This window comes from Dromiciops gliroides, chromosome 2 (assembly GCF_019393635.1).
Source record: "Dromiciops gliroides isolate mDroGli1 chromosome 2, mDroGli1.pri, whole genome shotgun sequence".
In the NCBI taxonomy this organism is placed as follows: Eukaryota; Metazoa; Chordata; class Mammalia; order Microbiotheria; family Microbiotheriidae; genus Dromiciops; species Dromiciops gliroides.
The window spans coordinates 194918176-194943891 of NC_057862.1; the positions used below are offsets into that span (position 1 = coordinate 194918176).

Here is a 25716-nt window from a genome sequence, read left to right on the forward strand (position 1 = left end):
AGATGAGAAGGCAGAGAAGTGATAGTGTTAAGGGGGAGACAGAGTTGAGGAGACAAGAAAGGCCAGAGATTGTTTGGAAGTAGAGTTTGTGTGTGTTTGTGTTTGCCTTTCTTTGCATCCAAAGCGCCCGTGCACATAGTAGGCCCTTAATAAATACTAGTTGGACCGAACTGAGAAGTGGCAGAGATGAAAGAGAAGAAACAGAGATGAAAGGGAAAAGGAAAAAACGGGAGGAGGAAGAAGAGAGGAGGAAATAGCAGGGAGAGGGAGAGAAAGGATTGTCGAGAGAAGGGAAAGTGCAGAAAAATATAGGCAAAGAGGCAGGTGGTAGGAGGGAGAGAAAGGAGAGAGTTAGAAGAAAAGAAATAAGGTAGGGGAGGGAAAGCAGAAGGGGTGAGAGTGAAGAGAGGGTGAGGTGAGAGAAAGAGACCAAGAAGGGAAAGAAAGGGATATAAGAAGAGAGAAGGTACAGGAAAAAACAGATAATGGGGGGGGGTAGTGGATAACAAGAGTGAAAAGCCCAGGAGTTCCTGTGAGCAGAGGAAGCTCATATTCTGCTAAGACTTAGAAACTGTTGGAATCTCGCGCCTGGATCATTTCCTGATACTGAACTTTTCAATGGCTCAAGCTCTCCTTCCTCAGTCCCCACTTCCTGCTCCGACTCAGCGCCGGGCTCTCTCTAGCCCACTGTTGTCCGCCTTCATTCTGAGGGCTTTCTCCCCCCTACTCAACCTTCACCCGCCCGGAAATCTTTCCTAGGTCTCCCTGCCCCACAACTACACCGCACGAAACCCGCAACACTCGGAAAACCGGACTAGTCCAGCTTTGCTCCCCTCCTCCCCAAAGCTCTGCGCAGCCGCAGACCCGCCTCCGCCCCGTTCCGCCCCGCCCCCTCTCTTCTTGTCCCCTCCTTCCCGCCCCGCCCCCTCCCTCTCGCCCATTCGGCAGTTACCAGGTTGCCCCGATCCTGCTCAAGCCCAAGCGATCCTAGCCAATCCAGAGCTGCCACACTGAGGCACGAGCACCGGGTGGGGGTTGGGACTTCCGGCTGCCGGGGCGGCTGGTTTCAGACAGCGTGAAGAGGCACATCACGCGAGCTGCCGTCCGCACTTCTGCCGAGACAACGCCTGGCCCGGACCTACCCGCCTCCCTTCCCCCCCCTCCTTTCCTGCCTTGACCCGGCTCTCCGATTCCCCTCGCCGCCATGGCCATGCGCCGCCGCCTCGCTCTGCTCCCGGGTCTGATGCTGCTTCTGGCAGCGGCCTTCTCGGCTGCTGACGCCACCTCCGATGTGCTGGAGCTCACGGATGACAACTTCGAGCGGCGCGTGGCCGATACGGGCAGTGCCGGCCTCATGCTTGTGGAGTTCTTCGCGCCCTGGTGAGGAGACCCGGAGCTTACGGGGGAAGCCAGTTGGAGAGGACCGGGCTGGGGGGCGGGGGGACGTAGGGAGGCCGGGAGCTCGAGGCCAGGCGCTACCGCCACGCCTGCGGACCCCGGGCTCGAACCCACAATCCAATCTCCTAGAGGGGCCTTCCGGGAGAGAAGAGAGGTCCATGCTCGTCCTGACAGTCAGGGTTCCCACTATTCCCTTGGTCTCAGTCTCCCCACGAGTGGGGGTTGGGGGGAAGCCTCGCGGGCCTCGCTAGGCGCAGGGTAGGGCCACAACATTATCGGCGTTGTTGCAGTACTTCCTCTTTGTAAAGTGCTTTAATCAATTTCCCCTTCCCTCGTGGAATCTCGTCTTCATTTATGTACGCTTTGTGTGGTAACTTTTTCCTCCTACAAATGAGACAGCTGAAGAAAGCTTGTGCTCTGTAGGCACGTATCCCATTAAGAAGAGGCCCTTGGGGCCTTGGTGCATTTTCTTCCCCTATTTGCCCCACTCCCCGCAGTCATTGGTTGCATACCAAGGTCACTTCTGGCTGCAGAACTGTCCTGATTAGTTCTTAAGGCCTTTATTGGCCAATATAATAAATATGGAGTTAATGGTTGTTTATAGGGCCTTTTCCTGAGAGGAAAAGTCGTGATAGGTATAACATTTCATTTTGTATCTGGGGACCCATTATTTGACCAAAGAGACTTAGGAAGGAGTTGTTGGTGTGAAAAAAAGCCTGAAATTTACCATCAGGTAGAAATTGCTGAAGTAAATTGGTATTACATTTGTAAGAAACTCCCAAAGTGACACCAGTGTTATATAGTACTTACTGTTGGAGGAGAATGAATCTTTTTCAAAGGGATTGGTGGCCACAGCCACAACTACCAAGGAAGGTGGATTCTGATGAAGGAAGCCTTAGTGTAAATTAGAAGAGTTAATTTAGTAGGTCTTTACTTTTTTTTCTCTCTCAGAAACATTCTCTCATTTTTGCTGCAGTCTGACTGGAATGCCTAAGGCTAGCATACAAAATCCATGCTTTTATCACTTGATCTCCTTGATTTAGTTTGTTCTAAACACTCCTTGGGGATTTGACTGTTTTATGCAAGTTGGGTTTATAGGTTAGTGTGGCCCACCTAAGATTTGTATTGGCTTTGGGACCTTGGGCTAGTCTCTTAACCGTTCCATATTCCAGGCAGCTCTAATACAAGTTGGAGAGTTGGTGCAGACCTGCATTGGAGGAATAAATTCCCTATATTGATAAAATCACAGGTTTGGTCTCTTCTAATCCTATTGTGACTAAAAAGGATGCCTTAAAATTTGTAAGAATGTGGCACTCCTACAGCTAACAATTGGTGATATCATGGTGTATCAGAAAGATCTCTGTAAGACTTAACAGTCATGAGACATGGGTTCGGTCCCAGAATTTAATGCCTGGGTAACCATCAGTAAGTCATATAAGTTCTCTAAACCTCAGATTCCTAATTTTTAAAGTAGGGGGTGTTCACATCCTCTGCCTCAAGTTGTTGCAAACTTCAAGCATTCTTAACCTGGGCATTGGTGTGATCTATTATTACCAATTCTTTATGATCAGTATAAAAATATCCTCTTTAAGGAACAACACATCTCAGTTTAATGATAATGCCCTACTCTTGAATAACTCTTGAAAGTGCACATAAGTGTTTTCATATACTTGAGGCCATTTGACATTTTATTTTATTTGGGGGGGGCAGGGCAATGGGGGTTAAGTGACTTGCCCAGGGTCACACAGCTAGTGTCAAGTGTCTGAGGCTGGATTTGAACTCGGTACTCCTGAATCCAGGGCCGGTGCTTTATCCACTGTGCCATCTAGCCACCCCATTTGACATTTTAAACAAAATTTTTACACTTTACAAATGAGGAAACTGAGACTTGACCGCCATCTGATGGATATCTCTCTTGACTCTTAGACTTGTATACTCTTTAAAGTATGCCACAATGTTTGTTATATGTCCTAATATATAGTCCCCTTGTCCCCTGAAACTAGAATGAGACAGTTATAGAAACTATTTCAGTTTGTTGATTCTTGTGGGGTTAACATCAAAATGAAATCGCTGAGGGATGTGGATTGTGTTAGGAAGAAGAAATTGTTCCTTTTACTCTATTCTTCATTTACTCTGATGGCTTTGAAAAACCTTACACATATTTAGGTGTTCAAAGCCCTTCTCTGCCCAGTGGAAGATATTCACGTCTTTAAAACTTAAGGTTTGCCTCCAGCTGCTATTGTCTGATGGCATCTAGCATATTTTAAATTGAAGGTTTTCTTTCTCCAGTAAACTGTTTTAGTGACCATTAAAAAAAAAACTACATCTCCCATCATGCACTAAACTATCCCAGGAAACTGGGTGTGGATTCATGCTGTGGTGTCTGTTTTTAATTGGTTTAGAAGAAGATAGTATCAGAATGGTGCTAATGACTAAGTGGAACTATATGGGACTTTTCAGTACAAATTATTAAAATTCATATTTTTAGCTAGAAATATTGAATATTGTATTCCTTCATAGACACACAGCTAGTTAGCTACCTACCTAGGTTCTAATCTCACCTAGGCCATTTAGTTTCATTTTTCTATTCTGTATAATGGATAGTAGTGCCTGCTTCACAGTTCTATGGGAGGACCAAATAGGATAGTAACTGTAAAGTGCTTTGTAAACTTTAATGCAATAAAAATGTTTGCTTTTATTTTAAATCCTAAAAAGTTTCTTAGTGTAAAATAGGCTTATTTAGAGCAAGTGCTACTTTATATTTTGAAGAGCTTTCCAGTGCAGTTGTATCATTATTTTGTGGATTTTTCATTACCTTCCCTGCTCTTTTAGTTTCTTTTCACAGAATGGCATTGGTATCATTCCTAATAAATAAAGAGATAGTAACTATTGAAAAAGTGAGGGTAAAGTACTGCTGGGTTTTACGTGTGTCATTCTTTCTGTTTCTGTAAGGAAATAAACAGTATTTACATCTTTTTGAAAAATCAGGGCTAAAAAATAGGTAATGGTGGCAATTGAAATGACTTTCTGCTATGGCCTCTAATGTGACACATTCTTTGACCTCTAACAGAAACTAAACATACAAATAGTTTTTGAAAATTGGAAAGTTGAATATATTTATATTATGTCACTTGAGTTGCGGAATGAGCAATGTATTTCTAGCCAAGGATTTGGATTTACATCTTGGCTCTTTTTGTTATTTGTGACATTGGTCAAGTCACTTTGAATCTCCATCTTCTAATTTTTAATGCCTTGTTAAATGAAAACAGTGACCTCTGACATCTCTTGAGCTCTAAAAATCTGATCCTGTAATCTAATTAATGTCTTTGAACAAGCTATGTTCATTCCTGCTTTATTGTCTTGTCTTTACTGTGGTTTTTTTCCCCTGTTTAGAATAACCTACTCCCTCCTGTGAAACCCTGCCTGTCCTGTTCAGGGTCCAAGTCCTAGTTCTCTACTAATCTTTTACCAACTATGTCTTTTCTTCCTTTGCTGAACATCATCCTATAACACTTATTGATACATTGAGTCTTGTCTCAATAAGATTGTAAACTCCTTGTAAGAAGTAGCTTTATATTTTGTATCTCCCAGTGCCTAACAGTCCTGTATAGAATAAGCTATCAGTCAATAAGCATTTTTGCAGCTACTTTATGCCAGGCACTCCTTATCCCTGGGAATAGGGAGACAAAAAATAGGCTCTGCCCTCAAGAAGCTTGTATTCTATCAGTAGCATTTAAAAAAAAAACCTATTGTAGGGGGCAGCTAGGTGGCTCAGTGGATAGAGCACCAGCCCTGGATTCAGGAGTACCTGAGTTCAAATGTGGCCTCAGACACTTAACACTTACTAGCTGTGTGACCCTGGGCAAGTCACTTAACCCCAATTGCCTCACTAAAATAAACAAAAAAAAACCCCTATTGTGAGAAATAATTACTAATAACCAATATCTTGGGTAGAAAAAGATAACATCGCAGGCAGCTAGGTGGCGCAGTGGATAAAGCACCAGCCCTGGATTCAGGAGGACCTGAGTTCAAATGCGGACTCAGCCAATTGACTCTTGTTAGCTGTGTGACCCTGGGCAAATCACTTAACCCTCATTGTCCCACGCAAAAAAAAAAAGAAAAGAAAAGAAGATTACATTGAATCTCTTCATCTTGGTCTAGCTCAACCCAAGCTCTTAAGGAATCTTAGGTGGAGACATCCATATATCTAGATTGCCAAAGGCTTCTCTTTTGGGGGGGGAGGGGCATTGAAGAGTAGGACATTCTTTGAATTGATAGCCCAAGGCTAGAAATCATCTCTTTTTGCATTGACCACCTAATGTTTCAAAGCTTTTGCTCTGTGCCCCATCACCATGGGGTCTTTGGTTTGAGAGATGTCAGTGACCTTTTATTAATAACATGCCTGTCTCATTAATAATAAAATGATTAAATTACCCAGAAACTCTGATGAATAAAATGACTAATAAGCCAAATTCCAAGTACCTATTTAGCTTTCCAGATCTGACAAAGTATAACCAGTAAAATAGAGTAGATCTCTATAGATATAGTAGTAAATATAGATCTCTGTAGATCTTGGGATATTAGTGGCTCATAATTCAGAGATCTAAATGCTTGCAGATAGGTATACCTTTCTTTTTGACTGAAAGAACCTTTCAAAAACATTAGGACTTTTTTGTCCTTCATTCCTGAAGGAAGATTGTAGAAATATGTTGAACATGATATTGTGTGTGTGTGTGTGTGTGTGTGTGTGTGTGTGTGTGTGTGTGTGAATAAAACCTATATCAGATTTCTTGCTGTCTTGAGGGGAGAGAGGGAGGGAAAAAATTTGGAACTCAATCTTACCAAAATGAATGCTGAAAACCATCTTTACATGTAATTGGAAAAAATAAAATATTAAGAAAATCATTAGGACTATTCGATTTGACTTGAGCTAAGCAGAATAAGTGAAAGTTGGTAAAACCATAAATATTTCCCTTGTACCTTCTTAATTACATGTAATATAAATTAATTTTTTAAATTTCAAAATTAACTATTTTCTCTTTTGTGGTTGCCTCCATTCCTTGTTTAGTTAAGGGTTCTTACCCCAGCCATGCCTATGAAAGGGACCTGCTTTTGTGTGACCTTTAATAGTAATTTTGCATGTACTTTTTTATCATAAAAGTATTTTATTGTTTTCCAGTTACATGTAAAAATAATTTCAACATTTGTTTTCATAAGATTTTTAGTTCCAAATTTTTCTCCTTCCCTCCCCAAGACAGAAAGCAATCTGATATAGGTTTTATATATGTACAATTACATTAAACATATTTCTTCATTAGTCATGTTGTGAAAGAAGAATCAGAACACAAGGGGAAAACCTCAAAAAAGAAAAAAAAACAAGCAAAAAGTAGAAATAGTATGGTTCAATCTGCTTTCAGAATCCACAGTTTTTTCTGGATATGGAGAACATTTTCCATCATGAGTTCTTTGGAATCATCTTGGATCATTGCACTGCTGAGAAGAGCCAAGTCTATTATAGTTGATCATCACACAATGTTTGCATGTGCTTTTTGAGCTTATTGTGGTATGTGATGTGATTGGTCTAAACTTAATTTCTGCCAAGTTACTTTCATGTTTTCCCAGCAATTCTTGTCATATAGGCAGTTCTTCCCAGGTGAATCATAATCTTGGATTTGTTATTTATTAAATTCTAAATTGACATTAGTTGTTTGTGATTCTTCCTTTTCTAGTCTAACATGTACTTTTTCAGTGGTTTTAAGTTAGTTTATTCTAGTGGAAGTTGATATTTGGTTATTTTAAAACCCATTTTCAAAGAATATTTATCCTTTTGTTGCTTTTAATCATCATAAGTGGTTCTCAAAAGGCATTTCTGGCAAATACAATAAGATCTGTACCTTGGATGAATTTGTTACATGATCCAATTCCATAATCTCATGTTCTCTTAAATGAAGTTTCCTGATTTCAATAGTGTTATTGCTGATGGAGATGTATCTTTATGTGATCTCATTTGCATTTGAAAGGCAAAGTGAATCAAGTGAATCATGATTTCTTTAGTGATTTATGGACAATTGAGGTTAGTGTTGGTCATCTTGCTTTTTTTTCTCTTCCCTGTTTTGCCTTCCCGTTTCTCTAATTGTTTCTGCTCTTAGTATCAGGGGAAATGTTAGATTATAAACTTCTTTGAGTAATCCCATGGCAATTCCATTGGCTTTTGATGTATTGATGTTCAGCTGATTATGCTAAGGGGTTAATAGTGTACCTTGCTCCTCTGATTTCATTGTACACTTGGGGAATCTATGAGTACTCTTGGGGCAGAGGAGCAGGTGTCCCTAATAGCTGGCTGGACAGAATTGACAATACATCCTCCCTGAGTATCTCTTTTGTAGCCAGGTCAGGTGAACAGTGTAGATCTGAAATTAAGAATGGCAGACTTGAATACATTGGGTTTTTTTAATGGCATGCTGAAGCCCAGTTGAGAAGGAAAAGACCCAGTGTTTTTTGCTAGTATAAGTGTTTGTTGTTGAAGTCTTGGGGGGGGGGGCAGTGGTGGTTAAGTGACTTGTCCAGGGTCACACAGCTAGTAAGTGTCAAGTGTCTGAGTTCGGATTTGAACTCAGGTCCTCCTGAATCCAGGACCAGTGCTCTATCCACTTCACCACCTAGCTGCCTCTTGTTTTTGAAGTCTTGATGTAAATCAGGGAAGTGGCAGTGGTACAGAACACTGATTCTAGAACCTAAATTCAGGCAAGTCACTTTAATCTTTCTGGGCGTTAGTTTTCTTATCTTTAAAATGAGGAACATATGACCTGGAAGTACACTTCTTCTAGATCATCTCTGATTCTATGAACTGATCATAATTAGCCTTTTCTTTTAAATTAAACAGATTATTATACTTACTAATATGATGCATGAAAGTAAAAAGTCTTTACAATAGTAAGTATCTAAATGCTTCCATCTTAGCAGAAAGCTTCCAGAATGGGAGAGTAGTCTCATTTACGTATCAGAAATGGCATGTTAAGGTGTTTAGACTTGGGTAGATACATAATCTTTTTGGAAGTTCTTTGTAAGCCAGCTTAGTTCTTATAGTTTCTGTCTTTTGAGTTCTGCTTGATCTCCCAATTTTCATGTAAATCCATTGAGGAATGGTAGTAATTTTTTGTTTTTGTTTATTTGCAAAAGACATGGTGAAGAGTTAGATCATGCTTAGATCAGAAGGAGCAAAAGGACAGTGCCTTTTCTTTTCCTTGCCTTACCCCATTTCCCAGTACTTACCCAACTCAGGGAATTCTTTCCTACTTTATAACTTTGATACCCTGTTTCAGTCCTGTGACACTGATTTCCTTGTTCCATGAACAAGACATTTCATCTCTGCTCTGGACATTTCCTCTGGTCTTTCTTCATGCCGAGAATGCACTCCCTTTTTATCTCTGCCTTCTGGTTTCTCCAACTTTCTTCAAGGCCCAACTATAATATAAACATACCTTCTACAAGAAGCCTTTCTCAGTCCCTCCTAATTGTAGTGCCTTCTCTCCATTAATTATTTCCTGTTTACCCAGTACACAATTTGTATATCTGAGCCCCTGCAGGATGGGGGGTAAGTCTCTTTTGCTTTCTTTTATCCCTGACACTTAACCACAGTTCCTGGCACATAACAGGCAATAAGTAAATGGTTACTGACTGCCTGACTAAAGTAATGGAGGAAAAATCACCTAAATAGCTATCCAAGAAGACTTATTACTGCAAAATATTTTGGATATTCTGGGGGTTTATTGATTACATTTTTACAATACTATTTGGTTTTGCCATCTTGTCCTGTCTCCTTTAGACACAAGATTAAGATCATGTCCACTTTCACAGTGTAGCTACCAATTCAACCTGGATGTGTCAGGATCAGCTTTTTTAAATGGACATATTTTATTTTTATATCATCATTATGTTAATCCTATATTTAGCTCTTTTTACATCACCTTCAACATGTCTTCTTCCACCTTCCCTACCCAGAGAACCATCCCCTGTGATAGAGTGGGAAAAGAAAAGGGAGAGAAGGCATTTCAGTAAAACTCATCAGCACATCATTGAAATTTGATAGTATATTCAGTATTCATCTCTACAAAGGTGATTGACCTTTAAGACTTTTAAGTTTTTCTCTTCATTTTCTTTGTAAGAGAACATGCTGCTTCTGGTCTTCTGCCACTCCTATGGCATCATCCTCATTAAATTTAGCCTTTTCCCTCTGGGAACTCTTCTGTACTCTAATATTAATGGCTATAGTGGGCTAATAATACTATGTAGTAAATTACTTTTTTGTTTTGTTTTGTTTTTTGGTGAGGCAATTGGGGTTAAGTGACTTGCCCAGAGTCACACAGCTAGCAAGTGTCAAGTGTCTGAGGTCAGATTCGAACCCAGGTCCTCCTGACTCCAGGGCTGGTGCTCTATCCACTGCACCACCCAGCTGCCCCGTAAATTACTTTTACTAATAGTTTGTGGAACCTTCTAGTGGTTGGAGATTCTTATTAGAGAACAAAGTTAGCAAACTGATAGGATCATAATTTAAAGCTGAAAGGTACCATTTTGTTAAGTCATTTTCAATTGTGTACAACTCTTTGTGACCCCATTTGGGTATTTTTGGGCAGAGATACTAGAGTGGTTTGCTATTCCTTCTCCAACTCATTTTGCAGATGAGGAACTGAGAAAAAGAGGGTTAAGTGACTTGTCCAGGGTCATACATACAGCCAGTAAGGAGGCTGAATTTGAACTCAAGAAAATGAGTCTTCCTGACTCTAAGCTAGAATACTTTATTCACTGGGCCACCTAACTGCCCCAAAAGGTACCATAAAGATCGTTAAAATCCAATCCTTTAATTTTAAAGAGGAGGAAACTGAGGACCAAAAAGGTTAAACATCTCATTCAATGTCATACAGGTAATATGGCAGAGCTGGTATTCATTTCCAGGTCCTTTGGCTCCAAATCCACTGCTCTCTTTCCATACTGCATTGATCATATTGAACATTGACTGTTTCTGTTTTAGGTGTGGACATTGTAAGAGACTTGCCCCAGAATATGAAGCTGCAGCAACCAGGCTAAAAGGAATAGTTCCTTTAGCAAAGGTAAGGGCTATTGGATTCTATAATAAGTGACTGATGACAATATGGAAAGTTTAGTCCTTGGGTTCCAGGGCTATGGTGTTAAGGAACTCTCTAAGGAAATTACATTGGCTCATTTGGATAACAGCACACCATCATATAATCACAAAAATAGTGTAAATGAAAATTATTTACTAGAAATTGATAACATGCTGCCCCTAATTTTGTGTTCTGAATTTGAGGCATTAGCAAAATGATCTAATAAATGTTAGAATTATAGAAGAAATTGTTTATTATATAAGGAATCATAAAATAAGTAAATAATAATAACTGATGAGAAAAGGGTCAGTGATTCAAGAGCACAGGAAGATTTCTTAATCTGACTAAGGGAACCAGGTAGTACCAAGAAGAAAAGATGTGAAGCATGTGTTTTAGAGCAAGAGGGGAGAACAAGTACCCTGGAAGAAAATGAAGGTAAAAATATCGGGATTAGAAGGTTGGTAGTATAGATGAATGTTATCATTTCTCCCAATCACCACTACAGATTGAATAGGTGAAACAAATACTCATAAATTAGGAAGTAAGCAAGACTAAGTCATTCATGGTGACGAATGGTTGTTATGAGAATAGTCCAGTGTACATACATTATGATCAACATAATGATAGGTAGACTTTATTGTGTATTTCATAATAACATTTATGTTTCAACTTTCCATATGCTTAAATTTTGGATATTTTTATACTATTGTCAATTACTCCTAGAATGGAGTAGAGTGGTTAGTAAGTTATTTTGTAACAAATTCACAGTTCTTTTGATGTAATGGACAATTTACACATCTGTTGACTTCTGTTTGCCCTACTGAATTTGTTATAGTCGTATTCAAAACATTTAAATTGGTTGAACATACATTATGGCAGCTATCACTTTTAATCATTGAAGGTAATATAGACTAAACTGCACATAGGTGTAGAAGTGAAATAATAGTGCTCTTTTATAATACTTCCTACAGGAATTGAACTTGCCTAAATCCTGTTGTGCCTGACCATTGAATTGACTCAAAAAGTCAGAGATCAGCTAGTCTCAAATCTTTGGGGATTCAGAGCTGGCAAAAGGTTTTTTCCCCTTATTAAAAAGATAATTTGATATGTTTCTCTTTTTAGGTTGACTGTACTGCCAACTCAAACACCTGTAATAAATATGGAGTCAGTGGCTACCCCACCCTGAAAATATTTAGAAATGGTGAAGAATCAGGTGCCTACGATGGCCCTCGGACAGCTGGTAAGGGAATCTACATTCTGGTAACGTGCTTTTTATGCCTGTCATTATTTAATTTCCCTTTTCCCCCCCTCATTGGTGGAAACTTAGTTTACTAGCTATATTTTCTCAAGCTTGAAATCCCCATATAATTAAGTTTTATTGAGGCTCTTACCAGTTTTTTGCCCACTACCTGTTTTTAGTTTCACTATTGCAGAACACACATACTGGACACACCAAAAGATCCTAGAAGAAACATGAGTGTGGGAAGTGCTTAAACAAGTTTTATGGATACTCTTAAAATAAGAATTTTTTTTTAAAGTGAGGCAATTGAGGTTAAGTGACTTGCCCAGGGTCACACAGCTAGTAAGTGTTAAGTGTCTGAGACTGGATTTGAACTCAGGTACTCCTGAATCCAGGGCCAGTGCTTTATCCACTGTGCCACCTAGCCCGCCCCCCTTTATTCCTTTTAAAATAATTTTAAATCTTGGAAGAAAATGCAATAAATACTTGATTTGGATCTGAGCAGGCTGTTGTGGCATTTCTTTTTTTTTTTTTTTTTTTTGGTGAGACAACTGGAGTTAAGTGACTTGCCAAGGGTCACACAGCTAGTGAGTATTAAGTGTCTGAGGCCGGATTTGAATTCAGGTCCTCCTGAATCCAGGGCCAGTGCTCTATCCACTGCACCACCTAGCTGCCCCTGTTGTGGCATTTCTGTTATCAAATGCCCATTCATTTATTTATTTTACCCATTTGATTTTATATTTAGAATTTAATTTTTTTCCCCAAATTACATGTAAAATATAAATTTTGACATTGCTTTTTAAAAAAACTGTGTTCTGGGGCAGCTAGATGGCACAGTGGTTAAAGCACCGGCCCTGGATTCAGGAATACCTGAGTTCAAATCCGGCCTCAGACACTTAACACTTACTAGCTGTGTGACCCTGGGCAAGTCACTTAACCCCCATTGCCCCGCCAAAAAAAAAAAAAAAACAAAAAAAAAACTGTTCCAAATTCTCTTCCTTCCCAACGCCCCAAGAACTCAAGCAATTCAATATAAGCTATGCACAAGCAGTCATGCAAAACATTTCCACATATTTAATTTTATCATATATAGCTATGCGCTCTATGTTTTGACCCACATTTCTGAATTTCCCTGCAATAATGAGCCATATTACTGTTTTATTGCAATGTCAGACATGACCCACGATTCCTTTTAATAGATATTAAATCTGTCTTGGTGTTAGGCACTAAATGAAATTTCGATTTCAATAGAAAATGGTGTATTTAAACTCATTAATTTGCTGTGATCTTTCACTTTGTCTTCTAAGATGGAATTGTGAGTCATTTGAAGAAACAGGCAGGACCTGCATCAGTTCCTCTCATGAGTACAGAAGAATTTGAAAAGTTCATTAGTGACAAAACTGCCTCTGTGGTGGGTAAGTAGTGAAAAGTTGGTCATGGAACAAAATCAGAGTAAAAAAATCCACTTGCTTAGAAGAGCAGCAAAGTTAATAAAGCTAAGGAAAGTCCTACTGCTTGTTTATTCGATGTACAAACTCCATTTCAGTCTAGCTATCAAGATAATGCCTATGGTTTCTATTGCTTTTTCAGACCTCAAGATTCAACTTGTTTAATAAGGCAATTAAGACAATTTAATTCTGTAGCTAAGAGTAATAGGGGGACCTTTAAGTGAATACATAAGGTATAGTTCCTTAATCCTGGTTCCAAGAACTATTTTAATAAGTTATTTTGTAAAACTTGCATTCAAAGCAAAATATGTATACCCATCATTTAGCATAGGACACTGGCACATGGAAAAGTTAAGTAAAACAAAATGGGTGGCCAGATATTTGGGCAGAGAAGAATGGATCCCAGGGATGAATAATTTGAGAATATCTTAGATTTGTGTGGCACTTGGATAAATTATCCTGTGAGATAATAAAGATGGTAAGATAAGGCATTCGAGCACAGTATGACCCTAGACTAGAAGCCAGGAGACCCGGTTATATTTCCATCTCAGCCATTTACTGGCTATATGACCAAAGCTGGTCATTTAACCTCTCTATTTCTTTTATTTATTTATTTGGTGGCATTTGGGGTTAAGTGACTTGCCCAGAGTCACACAGCTAGTAAGTGTCAAGTGTCTGAGGCCAGATTTGAACTTGGGTACTCCTGACTACAGGGCTGATGCTCTATCCACTGCGCCACCTAGCTGCCCCCAACCTCTCTTTCTTTATGAAATTAAGGGGTTGGAAAAGATTTTCTAAAGGTGCTTCTTGTCTAAAATTATTTGAATTCTGTTCTGCAAAAGTTAAATAACTATACCCAAGTTACTTAACATAAGTAATTCTAGCCAAAGGTGGCAATGGGATTTAGGTCTTGATCCTCAAAGTTCATTGATGTTTCTACTGGGCCACTGCTTATATCTGGCTTATATCTGGCTGTGCTTTGAGCTTGACTGATCAGTGCGTGATATCTAGTTACCTTTAACATAGAAGTTTAATAATAACATTTTAGAACTAGAATGGACTTTAGAACTCATCTATTCCAAAACAATAGGAAACTCAGGGCTTAAAGAAATAAAGTAATTTATTCGAAGAGAGAGTGGGACATCTTAGGTCTTTTGGTGTCCCAGCCTAATCCTTTATCCTTTATACCATGCTGCTTTAGTCAGTGAGCAAGCATTTATTAATGTTTACTACTTTAAAAAAAAGTCCCTGAACTTAAATAGCTTATTTTCTAATGGAGGAGACAACATGTAAACAACTAGGTAGATAGAAGATATATATACAGAGTAAACAGAAAGGACTCTGAGAGGGTAAAGCAAAGCATTAGCAGCTGGTTGGGGAACTGGAAAAGGCCTGGAATAGGTAAGGTTTTATTTCTGTCTTGAAAGAAGTCAGAAAAACTTGCGAATGGATGTTGAAAAGGGGTGGTACCTAACTAAATGGCACAGCATTCTGAGCTGTTTCCCTCTTGTAGCTTTAATCTTCTCAGGATATTTAAGATCGTTCAAATATGATTTTATCAACTAGTTGGTCTTTTGGGAGTATACAAGGCATTCTAGTTTTTTGTGTGCCTGTTGGGCCATAGATGAATTTGAGTGAAGAGAAATTCTTGGCGAGGTTTTACCGATTCTGTCTGCCTCTCTAAGAAGGCAATCGCTATATTACAAATATTTGTGTCATACATGAAGATGTATTGTAAATTATATGTATAAAGAGAAAGCATTAAAGGCAATTTTGTGGGTTTTCAGGTGTGACGGTATCAATGTAAACCATAATTGTCTACAACAGAATGAAGTCTTTGGGCATGTTATCCCCTTTTTGAAAACAAGAAAAAATTCTAAATTAGAATTGTTTATAGTGCCCTTCTGCACACTTATTTTGATACTTTTTTTGCTTCTCCTTCCTATATAGGTTTCTTCAAAGACTTAGTCAGTGATTCTCACTCAGAGTTCCTAAAAGCAGCTACAAACTTGAGAGAAAACTTCCGCTTTGCACACACCAATGTTGATGCTCTGGTGAAGAAGTATGATCCTGATGGAGAGTAAGTGACCTGAGGAATATAAATAGTTCATCCTAATGGCCAAAATGTTACCATTGTGCAAGATTTCATTGTTTGGGGTCAGTTTTTCCAGATGGCTGGATTGGAAGAGTTCACTCTCACTACACCTTAGATGAGGTTGTATAGGTAAAGTATCATCAAGGAAGCTGTTTGTCCACTGAACTCTGTAATCATGACTTGTCACGATGAATTCTTACACATAAGCCTTTTATCTCACTGGCTGTGTAGCACCCCCTTTGTACTTGCTATATAGATTTTTCTGCCCTATGTAGTAGTTTCTGCCAACATGTAGTGCTATGTAGTAGTAATAGCCTTTCATCTGGACATTTAGTGAAAATAGTTATAATCAGATATGATCAGATGTCTTTAAGTATGGAAAATATTAAGTTAACCTTTTCACAGAGGAATTTTCAACTCTTTCTGCACCAAATATCTCTCTGTGTATAAACCAAGCCCAAGAAAATTGTTTAAGTTAACATTTGGTGGGAGAATATACCTGCTGTGAGGTGTAAAATTCCAACTTCCTGTGGTTCAAGGGCTAAGCTAAAAGATATTTAAGGAGAATTATTAATTAGTGTTAAATTCCTTGACTTGTTCCTCCCCTTTCCTTTGTTTCTTTCACGTATATGTATCCATGACTATTTATTCCCTTTGGTCAACAAAGGTTACTGCCTGCAAGTGTGTGTGTGTGTATATAACTGGTTGAATAGTTGGACCCAAAAAAAATAGTCATTAGTAGTCATTCAGGGAGGAGAAGTCTCCAGGGATCTTTGTTTGGCCTTATGTTGTTTTAACATTTTTTCCTTTTGGAGGTGTGGCATAGTAGATAGAAAGCTAGCCTTAGGGAGACTTGGGTCAGATCCTGCCGCTGACACATTGGTTTTATGATCTTAGGGCAAGTCAGTTAACCTTTCAGCTCTCCAAGTAATGCCTTAAGATGTGTTGCTGATCTGCATTAGTAGAAGGAATTCCTCACTTGTGACTTCCCGCTGTCATTTAAACCATAAGTCTAATCATGTCTTCTATCTCTCCTCTTCCCCCCCCCAAAAAAAAAAAAAAGAAAAAACAACAAAACAAAAGATACACCAGTGTCCTGGAGAAGAGTACTGATAGCAGATTAATAAGATTTGTATATGAGCCAAAACTGGGATTTTTTTTTTCTCAAGTGACATGACTGCTGAAGTTGGTAATAGATTATTTTGTTTTTGAAAAAGTTAGTAAATATTCAGTATGAGTCAGAAGTGTGGTATGGCAAGAAAAAAACAACAACCAGTTTATGGGGTCTTAGACTACATTAATAGAATTATAGTGTCAGGACCAGGGAGGTGGTAGTCCTTCTATACTCTGTTCAAAAGTATCATGTTCAATTCTGGATATCATATTTTAAGGAAGACATTTCTAAACTGGAGGGGATCATGTTTAGCCTAGAGAAGAAGGGATATGGTCCATAATGATTGTCATGTAGAAAAGCAATTATAATTAGCTCTGCTTGGCCTCAGAGAGTAGAAATGCAAGGATATATGGATAGTAGTCAGAGAGAGAGGGGCAGATTCAGGTTTGATGTTAGCAAATGCTTCTGATTAGAGCCACTCAAAAGTGGAATTGACTTCTGTGGGAGTTCTTAGTCACTAGAAGCCTTAAAAGTACAAACTAGATGATTCCTGATTGGGTATATAATAGAAGAGCTTCTTGTTAAGATACATAGGTTGGACTAGATGAGTTTTGGAATTCAGGGCCCTTGAAGTAAAAGTCAAGGGTTAGGGGGGGAAACAAAACAAAACTTGGTGTGAAAATTGGAAATAAGTTTACATTTATTTCTCAGTGTCTCAGGAAAACTAAGACTAAAACCTCAGGTAAATTAATAGGAGGAGTGTAGGAATGAGAAAACCTGGTTTCTAAAAAGAACTATATTAGTTAGACCTCTTGGTTAGACCAGATCAAAAAGTGAATACTGACTTTCTTCATATCCAAATAATTGGGTTATTGGACAGTGGAATCTTTTAAATTGGACCTTGTAATTATACTTTGTGCTTATAATTGCCAACCTGTTTATATCCTGATTAGAGTCACACCTGTGATCTGCCACTGAGGAGAATTGAAAGGGAGGGGAAACTCCTTAAAGCCACATGCCCCAGGAAATAGTCCCCAAGTCCTTGAGTGATGGCAGCAAAAGCAATCAGCCTGATCTTGTTATTTGTGTTACAGCAGCTGGTTGCCAAGTTGCTGTATTCCATCCTAGAGTAACTTTTTGCAATAGGAGTAAAGCAGTTTTAGCTTTGGACAAAAGGACAGGACACAGCATCTCTCACCTCCTCCAACTTACTTGCTTTGATGTTATTTTCCTTTTAGGGGTATCACTTTGTTCCGGCCTCCACATCTGGCTAACAAATTTGAGGGAAACACTGTACAATACACAGAGGAAAAAATCACCAGTGGCAAAATTAAAAAATTTATCCAGGAGAATGTGTAAGTATTTCCTTCATACCTTCATTCAGATATCTTGGTTTCCATGCTAATATTATTCCAGTCATTCAACATCACTATCTCTAGACTTGGTCATGCCTAAGCTTTAATTAAAACTTACTTGGATTTCAAATGAACTTTAGGAATAATAGTTCAAGTTCATAGGAAGCCAACATCTAGACCTTTGTGTGGTTCAGCATATACTACCTAAGTATTTTATTTTTCTTTTTAGAATTTTTTTACAGTTCAATTTTATTTTCAGTTCTGAATCCTCTCTCCCACCCATCGAGAAAACAAGAAAAACAAAATCCATTACAAATATGTATAGTCAGGCAAAATAAATTCATGTGTTAGCCATTTCTTCCCCCAAAATATGCTAAGCAAAATACTGAGATGCTGCCAGTTTTAAATGTTTTAGTTTCTTTCCAAATGATGTAACTATCCAGATTGATGATGGATTATTTTGTTTCAGTTTTGGTATTTGCCCTCACATGACAGAAGACAACAAAGACTTACTCCAGGGCAAGGATCTACTTGTGGCTTACTATGACGTAGACTATGATATGAACGCTAAAGGATCCAACTACTGGAGAAACAGGTGGATTACAAATAAATGGGATCATATTCTCCTTTATGTTTTTTTTTTTCTTTTGAATTGTATCAATGCTCTGGATATCTTTATATAATGATTCCCAGACACTTTGTGTTAAGATCAGGGTGCCTTTGAAGGGAGAAACACTACCACTAATACCAGTCCCCTAGGCTGAGAGAACTAGAACTCTTTCTCGAGTTTAGTATATACTGTATATGTATGCTGTGTATGTAAAGTTGATTTTATTTGGAAGGATGTGCCCAGGTAGCAGTTTCTCTGAAAAAAAAGTTTGTCTAAACTCAGTAGGAGATTGATCTGTAAAAGAAAAGTTACAGGTGTTTTTATGTGCCTGGTTAACCCTTTTGTTGTTCTTTCCCCATCAAGAAGCTTCTCTTTTTTATTTTTTTTGGCGGGGCAATGAGGGTTAAGTGACTTGCCCAGAGTCACACAGCTAGTAAGTGTCAAGTGTCTGAGGCTGGATTCGAACTCAGGTCTTCCTGAATCCAGGGCCTATGCTCTATCCACTGCGCCACCTAGCTGCCCCGAAGCTTCTCTTTCTTGATCATTGCTTACATGTGACCCTCTCTGAGGAAGATTTGAGTCTTAAGACAGTGTAACAAAAGCCAGTAGAAATTAATTCAGCACCACACTTAATAGCTAGTAGCTGACATTTTATAGCACTAACTCTGTGCCAGGTACTATACTATGAACTTTATAGTTATCTCATTTGATTCTCACAACAATGCTGGGAGGTGGGTACTATTGTTACCTCCATTTTACAGATGAGGAAACTGAGGTAGATTTGAACTCATGTCTTCTGGACTTCAGGCCTGGCATTCTATCCACTGTGCTACCAGCTTCCTTTCAATAGCAAAGTTGAAAGATGAGACTGAAACTTGGTAGGCTGTTGTAGAATTAATGTAGCATCTTTTTCCTGTGTTCAAGAATCAGGCAATCTCAGAAGAACGTCAACAGTCTATGACTTGTAGATTTTTCACTCGCTACTTAGTTTCTTTTTCTTTCTTTCTTTTGTGGGGGCAGGGCAGTGAGAGTTAAGTGACTTGCCCAGGGTCACACAGCTAATAAGTGTCAAGTGTCTGAGGTCAGATTTGAATTCAAGTCTTCCTGAATCCAGGGCCGGTGCTTTATCCACTGCGCCACCTAGCTGCCCACTACTTAGTTTCAAAGTGTTACCTTGATAAATATCTCTTCTTTTAAATAGGGTAATGATGGTGGCAAAGAAATTTCTGGAAGCTGGACAGAAACTCAACTTCGCTGTTGCTAGTCGCAAAACTTTTAGCCATGAACTGTCTGAATTTGGCTTGGAAAGAACCTTTGGAGAAGTGCCAGTTGTTGCTATTAAAACTGCGAAAGGAGAGAAATATGTTATGCAAGAGGAGTTCTCGTAAGTTGATGATTTCTTTTGGTTTTGGGGTGGTAGAAAAGGGAATATGAAAACCTACACTCCTGCCATTAAGGGATCAAGTACCTGTGTAGAAGGAAGAGATATTTAGGTATAATTGGTCACTAGTACTTATTTTCTAGCATCTTTTAAAAATTTTATGGAGGCAGGATCCCTTTTTTGGTGTCCATCTTACTCAGCAGAAGCAACCTGACAAACACAAGAGTAAACCTAAATTTTATTTTCACTTTTGATTCCATTGTTCAGAGGAGGCTAGTGTTGCATCACTTAGCCAAACAGAGTAATTTAACTGGGTAATAATTTCATTTAGCTCTTTTACATAAAGATAATTCTCTCGTTTTTCTCTTCCTTCTGCAAACTTTTTAATCTACATCAAATATCCTAGAAATAAAGAACTGGCTATAGGTTCCCTCCCTCCCCCCTTTTTAACCATTTTTCCTTCACCTGTTCTAAGAGTCAGCCATGCTGCTTCTGGTTTTCTTGTCTTCTGCTAGCCTTGGAATCAAAGCTGAAGGAGGAGCTGTCCTTGAAAACTGCTTGTAAAACTGATCATTGTGTTTACAAGAGTATTTATTTTGTCTTTCTATCCTTTAGCCGAGATGGGAAGGCCCTTGAGCGATTCCTGCAGAATTATTTTGATGGCAACCTGAGGAGATACTTAAAGTCTGAACCTATCCCAGAGAATAATGATGGACCTGTGAAGGTAAGAACTGTTGAGTCTGACCAAACTAATGTGAAGCTGCCTCTCCTCTTTACAAAACTATGTTGAGTATATCCAAGGACATTTTGATTCCTTTCTAAAATCTATTCTAGCCTTGAGTCCACATAATTTAAAAAAAGTTGATCCTTAAACTGAGTTTATGCCGTCTTGTGGAGTCAGGAACATACCCCCTCTCTAATGGATCAGATATTAAGATTAGTATTACAGGAGGGCGGCTAGGTGGCGCAGTGGATAAAGCACCAGCCCTGGATTCAGGAGTACCTGAGTTCAAATTCGGCCTCAGACACTTAACACTTACTAGCTGTGTGACCCTGGGCAAGTCACTTAAACCCCATTGCCCTGCAAAAAAAACCCCCAAAAAAGATTAGTATTACAAATCCCTCTGAGAGAATTATGCTGTATAAAACAATACTTTTGGTATTTGTTGTCTTTGTAATAGGTATAGACAATATTTGTCAGGTCATGGGAATGATGTCCTATATGAGAAATTGTAAAGAATGGGGGAGAGACTCTGCTGAGGGTTCAACTATTCTTGGCTATTGATCTTAATGTTTTATGAAGATTGCTTATTTGGCAATCTTGAGAGTAATCAGTAAATTTAGCAGAGAGGTTTGTTGGGGTTTTTTTGTGGGGTAATTGGGGTTAAGTGACTTGCCCAGGGTCACACAACTAGTAAATGTCAAGTGTCTGAGGTCGGATTTGAACTCAGGTCCTCCTGAATCCAGGGCTGGTGCTTTATCCACTGTGCCACCTAGGTGTCCCTAAAATAGTATTTTTAATAATATTTTTCCCAATTACGTGTAAAGATAGTTTTCAACATTCATTTTTGTAAGATTTTGAATTGCAAATTTTTCTCCCTTCCCTCCCCCCTCCCTAAGACAGCAAGCAACTTGATATAGATTATACATGTACCGTCATTTTAAACATTTCCACATTAGTCATGTTGTGAGAGAAGAAATCAGAATGAAAGATTTTTTGAGTTCCAAAGTTTTCTCCTTCCCTCCCCCTTCCCAAGACAGCAAGCAATCTGATATAGGTTATATATATATATGATAAAAATCTAATGTGTGTATCCTTACCTGCCCCCCCCCCCCCACTTTAATTTCTTTATGTGAAAACTGTTCATATCATTTGACCATTTCTCAATTGGGGATTGACTTGTATTTTTATAAATTTGACTCTGTTCCCTGCAGTTGAGAAATGAGACCTTTATCAGAAGCACTGGCTGTAAAAACTGTTTCCCAACTTTCTACTTTCCTTCTAATCATGGTTGTTTTATGAAAATTGTAACTGGAGGATGTTCTTTTTTCTCCTCAGGTAGTGGTAGCTGAGAACTTTGATGAAATTGTGAATACTGATAAAGATGTTCTGATAGAATTTTATGCACCCTGGTGTGGTCACTGCAAAAACCTGGAGCCCAAGTACAAAGAGTTGGGAGAAAAGGTATGTTTGGGCCTTACTCTGGAAGTTGACTTTGAGCTGAAAGTCTTCACATATGTTTAGGACTGTCCTTCTTAGCTACTACACTGTACTTAACACCTGATAAATATTTTTTACCTACTACAACAAACGGAATACTTCTTGTGACTGCTCCCTAGTGCCTCACCTTGCTTAAGGACTCCAGTTTTGTCTGTTCTTTAAACTTGTATTATATATGTTTGAGTACTTCAGGGTTAGGTTTAAACTTGAAAAAAGGTACCCTGTAATTTCAGTGTCAGCTTAACGTGGGCATAATAGGTTCTTCCTCTAAATTAACCTACTTAATTCATGTAATTAGTTATTTCTTTAGGCCAGGTGGATTTGAACTATAGGACATTTCATATCTTCATTGGATGAGCTAATGAGATGGGAGAGGCTAGTGGTCTCTCCTTTCACTCTCTCCTTCCCCTCCCCCCAAAACAAAGAAACTAGGAGTTCTAAACTGATAAAGCTTCATTACCATGGTTTGAATCAGTGTTCCCAGAAACCTGCAGATGTGGGACTGATGTTTTTACTTGTTGGTCAGTCATCAATTTGGAGGCTCTGACAAGCTTTTAAAAAATTTGTTTATAGCTCAGCAAAGATCCCAATATTGTCATAGCAAAGATGGATGCTACAGCCAATGATGTGCCTTCTCCATATGAAGTTAGAGGGTAAGTAGGTTGCAAATTAACTATTGGAATGAACGCTTGAGTATATTGTGCTTGATACATGATACTTTATTTTTTATTTTGGCAGGGCAATGGTGGTTGGGGGGGTTTAAGTGACTTACTTGCCCAGGGTCACACAGCTAGTACGTGTCAAGTGTCTAAGGCTGGATTTGAACTCAGGTCCTCCTGAATCCAGGGCCGGTGCTTTATCCACTATGCCACCTAGCTGCCCCCAAATGATGCTTTCTTAACAGTTGCCCTGATTATATATTCCTGGATTTCAGCTCTACATATATATATGCGAGATGGAATTTTGAAGACTTTATAGTCATTTTTCTACCTTCTTAGCATCTCCATCTCCTTACTGTAAATCCTTCTAGTGTTCTCATTATTTTAAGGCAATATTAACATACATACCAAGTCAAACCACACCTCCTGTTATATATAATGCTTTCTACTCTGGTTCAGAGCTCTCCATTGTATGCCCATGAGTATTATAAGCTATATGGTTTCTTGCTTGACTTAATATGGTATAACATGGTTGCCAGTGTTTCTAGAATAAGAAACCACAAAGAGAATCATTTCCAGGGTATGGAGTTGGGAAGGGATCTTGGCAGTGTTTTTCTGAAGTCTAAATAACATTCTCTTCTTTCCCCAGCTTCCCTACCATCTACTTCTCTCCAGCGAATGATAAGCAGAGTCCACGGAAATATGAAGTAAGTACCTAGTGTACTTATCCCCAAAACACACCTATAGGTGTTGTCGATGAAAAAAATAGTAATATTAAGACTGCACTCTACTGATTTAGGCATTGATCTGCCCGAAAACAGTTTAATTTATCTTTAATTTACATTCAAGCCTAGAAATTTTTAGTTTGGAGAACAAGTTTTCCAAACTTGCACAGTTCCCCATGACCTCAGACATGGACTTGCTGATCCAAGAATATTTGAGGTGACATTGTAATCTTGAAAAGCACAAGATATCTTAAAATATAGCCTCTGGGTTGACATTCCAGAGTTGAGCAGCCAGGTCACTGTCTTCTTCCTGCATCCCTCTCTCAGAGGAATCAGTAAGATTCCTGCTATGGAAACGTATGAAGAATTCAGATTGAAGAGGAGAAGTAATGGAAGTAGGCAGTTGTTTGCAAGATGGACCTTAGTCCATTCAGGGGAAAGGGAGAAAAAAATATCCTTAGATGATTAAATATACTTCCACACTAGTCACCTGAGGGTTTTTTCCCCCTTAAGCTACTCCCTCCACTTAAAGGGATTCCCAGTCCTCCTATGCAGTAGATTTCTTAGCTTCAAATCCAAAGGTGTCTTTTGGTTCAGTTTCCCCTGAGTTTCTAAACAAAGCTAGATTTTTAGATAATTTTTCTTTTATTTTCAGGGTGGCCGTGAAGTTACTGACTTTATTAACTACCTACAAAGAGAAGCTACAAATCCTCCTGTGATCCAAGAGGAAAAATCCAAAAAGAAGAAGGCAGAGGAAGATCTCTAAAGTAACAGCCAAAAACAGACCACTTTATATAAGGACTCTTTTATCAGTGATGGGGCAGTCAGTGCCTCAGGGATGAGTGGACAGTGTGGATGCCATTTGAATCCTGTTTAATTTTCTCTAAGCTGTTTCTTTAGGAGCACTGTTAATGGAAACACCAGGACCAGTTGATATTTGTTTGTGGTTTTGAGGGATGGAGGGTGGGGGGTGGATTATTTGTGTTGGGGGAACATTGAGGGGATGGGGGGAGTTGAGTTGGGGGTTATTTTCTAATTTTTTTTTTGTACATTTGGAACAGTGACAATAAACGAGCCCCCTTTAAACTAAGTTCTTGGGGGGTGGAGGGGACAATGGCAATGTTGGCAGTTAGAGTAGAGGTAAAGCATTACCTCATACCAGGTAACCGATCTGATCTAAAACCAGACTTGTCCCTGTGTTTACTGCCCAGATATTTTTCTGGGGATTATCAAAGATTTTTGACATTTTTATTCATGGATTCTTCCCAGCCCTGCTTAAGCTCCAAGGGTAGGTTGCTATTTATCCTTGCTAGACACCTGGGACCATTGCTTGTTTATACTTCCCTAGGGCTGCTCTGAGCCCTAGAGTATCCTTGCTATTGCAGTTCTTGAGCTTGGGTGTGGCTTTAGTTTGGGGTTTATTCCAAACTGTTACTGGAACTGCTGACACCAATATGGGTGCAGTTCTATGCATCCTACAGCCTGGGGTGTGGCATAGTAACCTCTTGTTAGGACTGGTATTGGTAGTAATATTCTTAGGGCATCCCTTTTCTTGCTATAATGCTGTATTAAAAAAAGGATGTGCCTAAGTGATGCATTACATTTGCTATAGATATATATATGCAAATTTATTATTTTGCTATTTTTGTGGGTAAGACCTAGATGCCCCTTCCTCAGGTGTAGTTTTCAGATCACTCAAAAATGATAGGGACTCCAGCTTCAGGACGGTCAATAAGTTCTTAGAAAGGGAACTGGTGTCTTCAGTAACCTAGCGTTGTTTGGGTTAAATAAATGTCAACTGTCATATCCCCTCTGCAAGCACCTGTCCCCCACTTTCAAAGTATTTGACAACAGATCGATTTGTACAAACCACACAGGAGCAGTCATCATTTGTTTTTCAGCCATGTTTGTAAAGAAATTCATTAAACATTTCCAAGATCTCCACATGGGCTATAGTCAAGCCCTGCTCCTCAGTACATTTGATGGGAAATGAATTTATCTGGTCTCTTAGGGTGATCACAAAATTAGGTTTTACCATTGTTTCCTCAGTATCCTGTGTTAGAGGTGGTTTTAATTGCTTAAGTTATCAGAGTTGTGGCAAGGGTGAAGAAACCCTGTTGTGCTAGGGCACAGCTGGGAAGGATTGGCACTATGCCAATATAACCTGGATCGCAGGGGGGTAATGTAAATATCATTGTAACAATGAGAGCCAAACCCCTCAAGGATTTGTAGCAGCACCTGCTCTTCCCTCCCCATCTTTCCCCGCCCCTCCCCCCCCCCGTTATCATCAGTGACAAGATCAGTGGTAGGCTGCTACCCCTAAATCATGTTTCACAGCCGCCCTGTTT

At 39.1% G+C, this 25716-nt stretch overlaps 1 protein-coding gene across 1 annotated transcript; it reads left to right on the top strand.

Annotated features, from left to right (window-relative positions):
• The first annotated feature begins 1004 nt into the window (after window positions 1–1004).
• On the top strand, window positions 1005–25312 carry PDIA3 (protein disulfide isomerase family A member 3). The gene is made up of 13 exons (XM_043981271.1): window positions 1005–1380; window positions 10427–10505; window positions 11643–11760; window positions 13068–13175; window positions 15159–15288; window positions 17656–17772; window positions 18242–18367; window positions 19584–19766; window positions 20379–20487; window positions 21823–21948; window positions 22558–22637; window positions 23293–23350; window positions 24024–25312. The coding sequence occupies exons 1-13, from the start codon at window positions 1205–1207 to the stop codon at window positions 24132–24134; spliced, it is 1521 nt and encodes a 506-aa protein (XP_043837206.1). The 5' UTR covers window positions 1005–1204; the 3' UTR covers window positions 24135–25312.
• The last annotated feature ends 404 nt before the right edge of the window (window positions 25313–25716 follow it).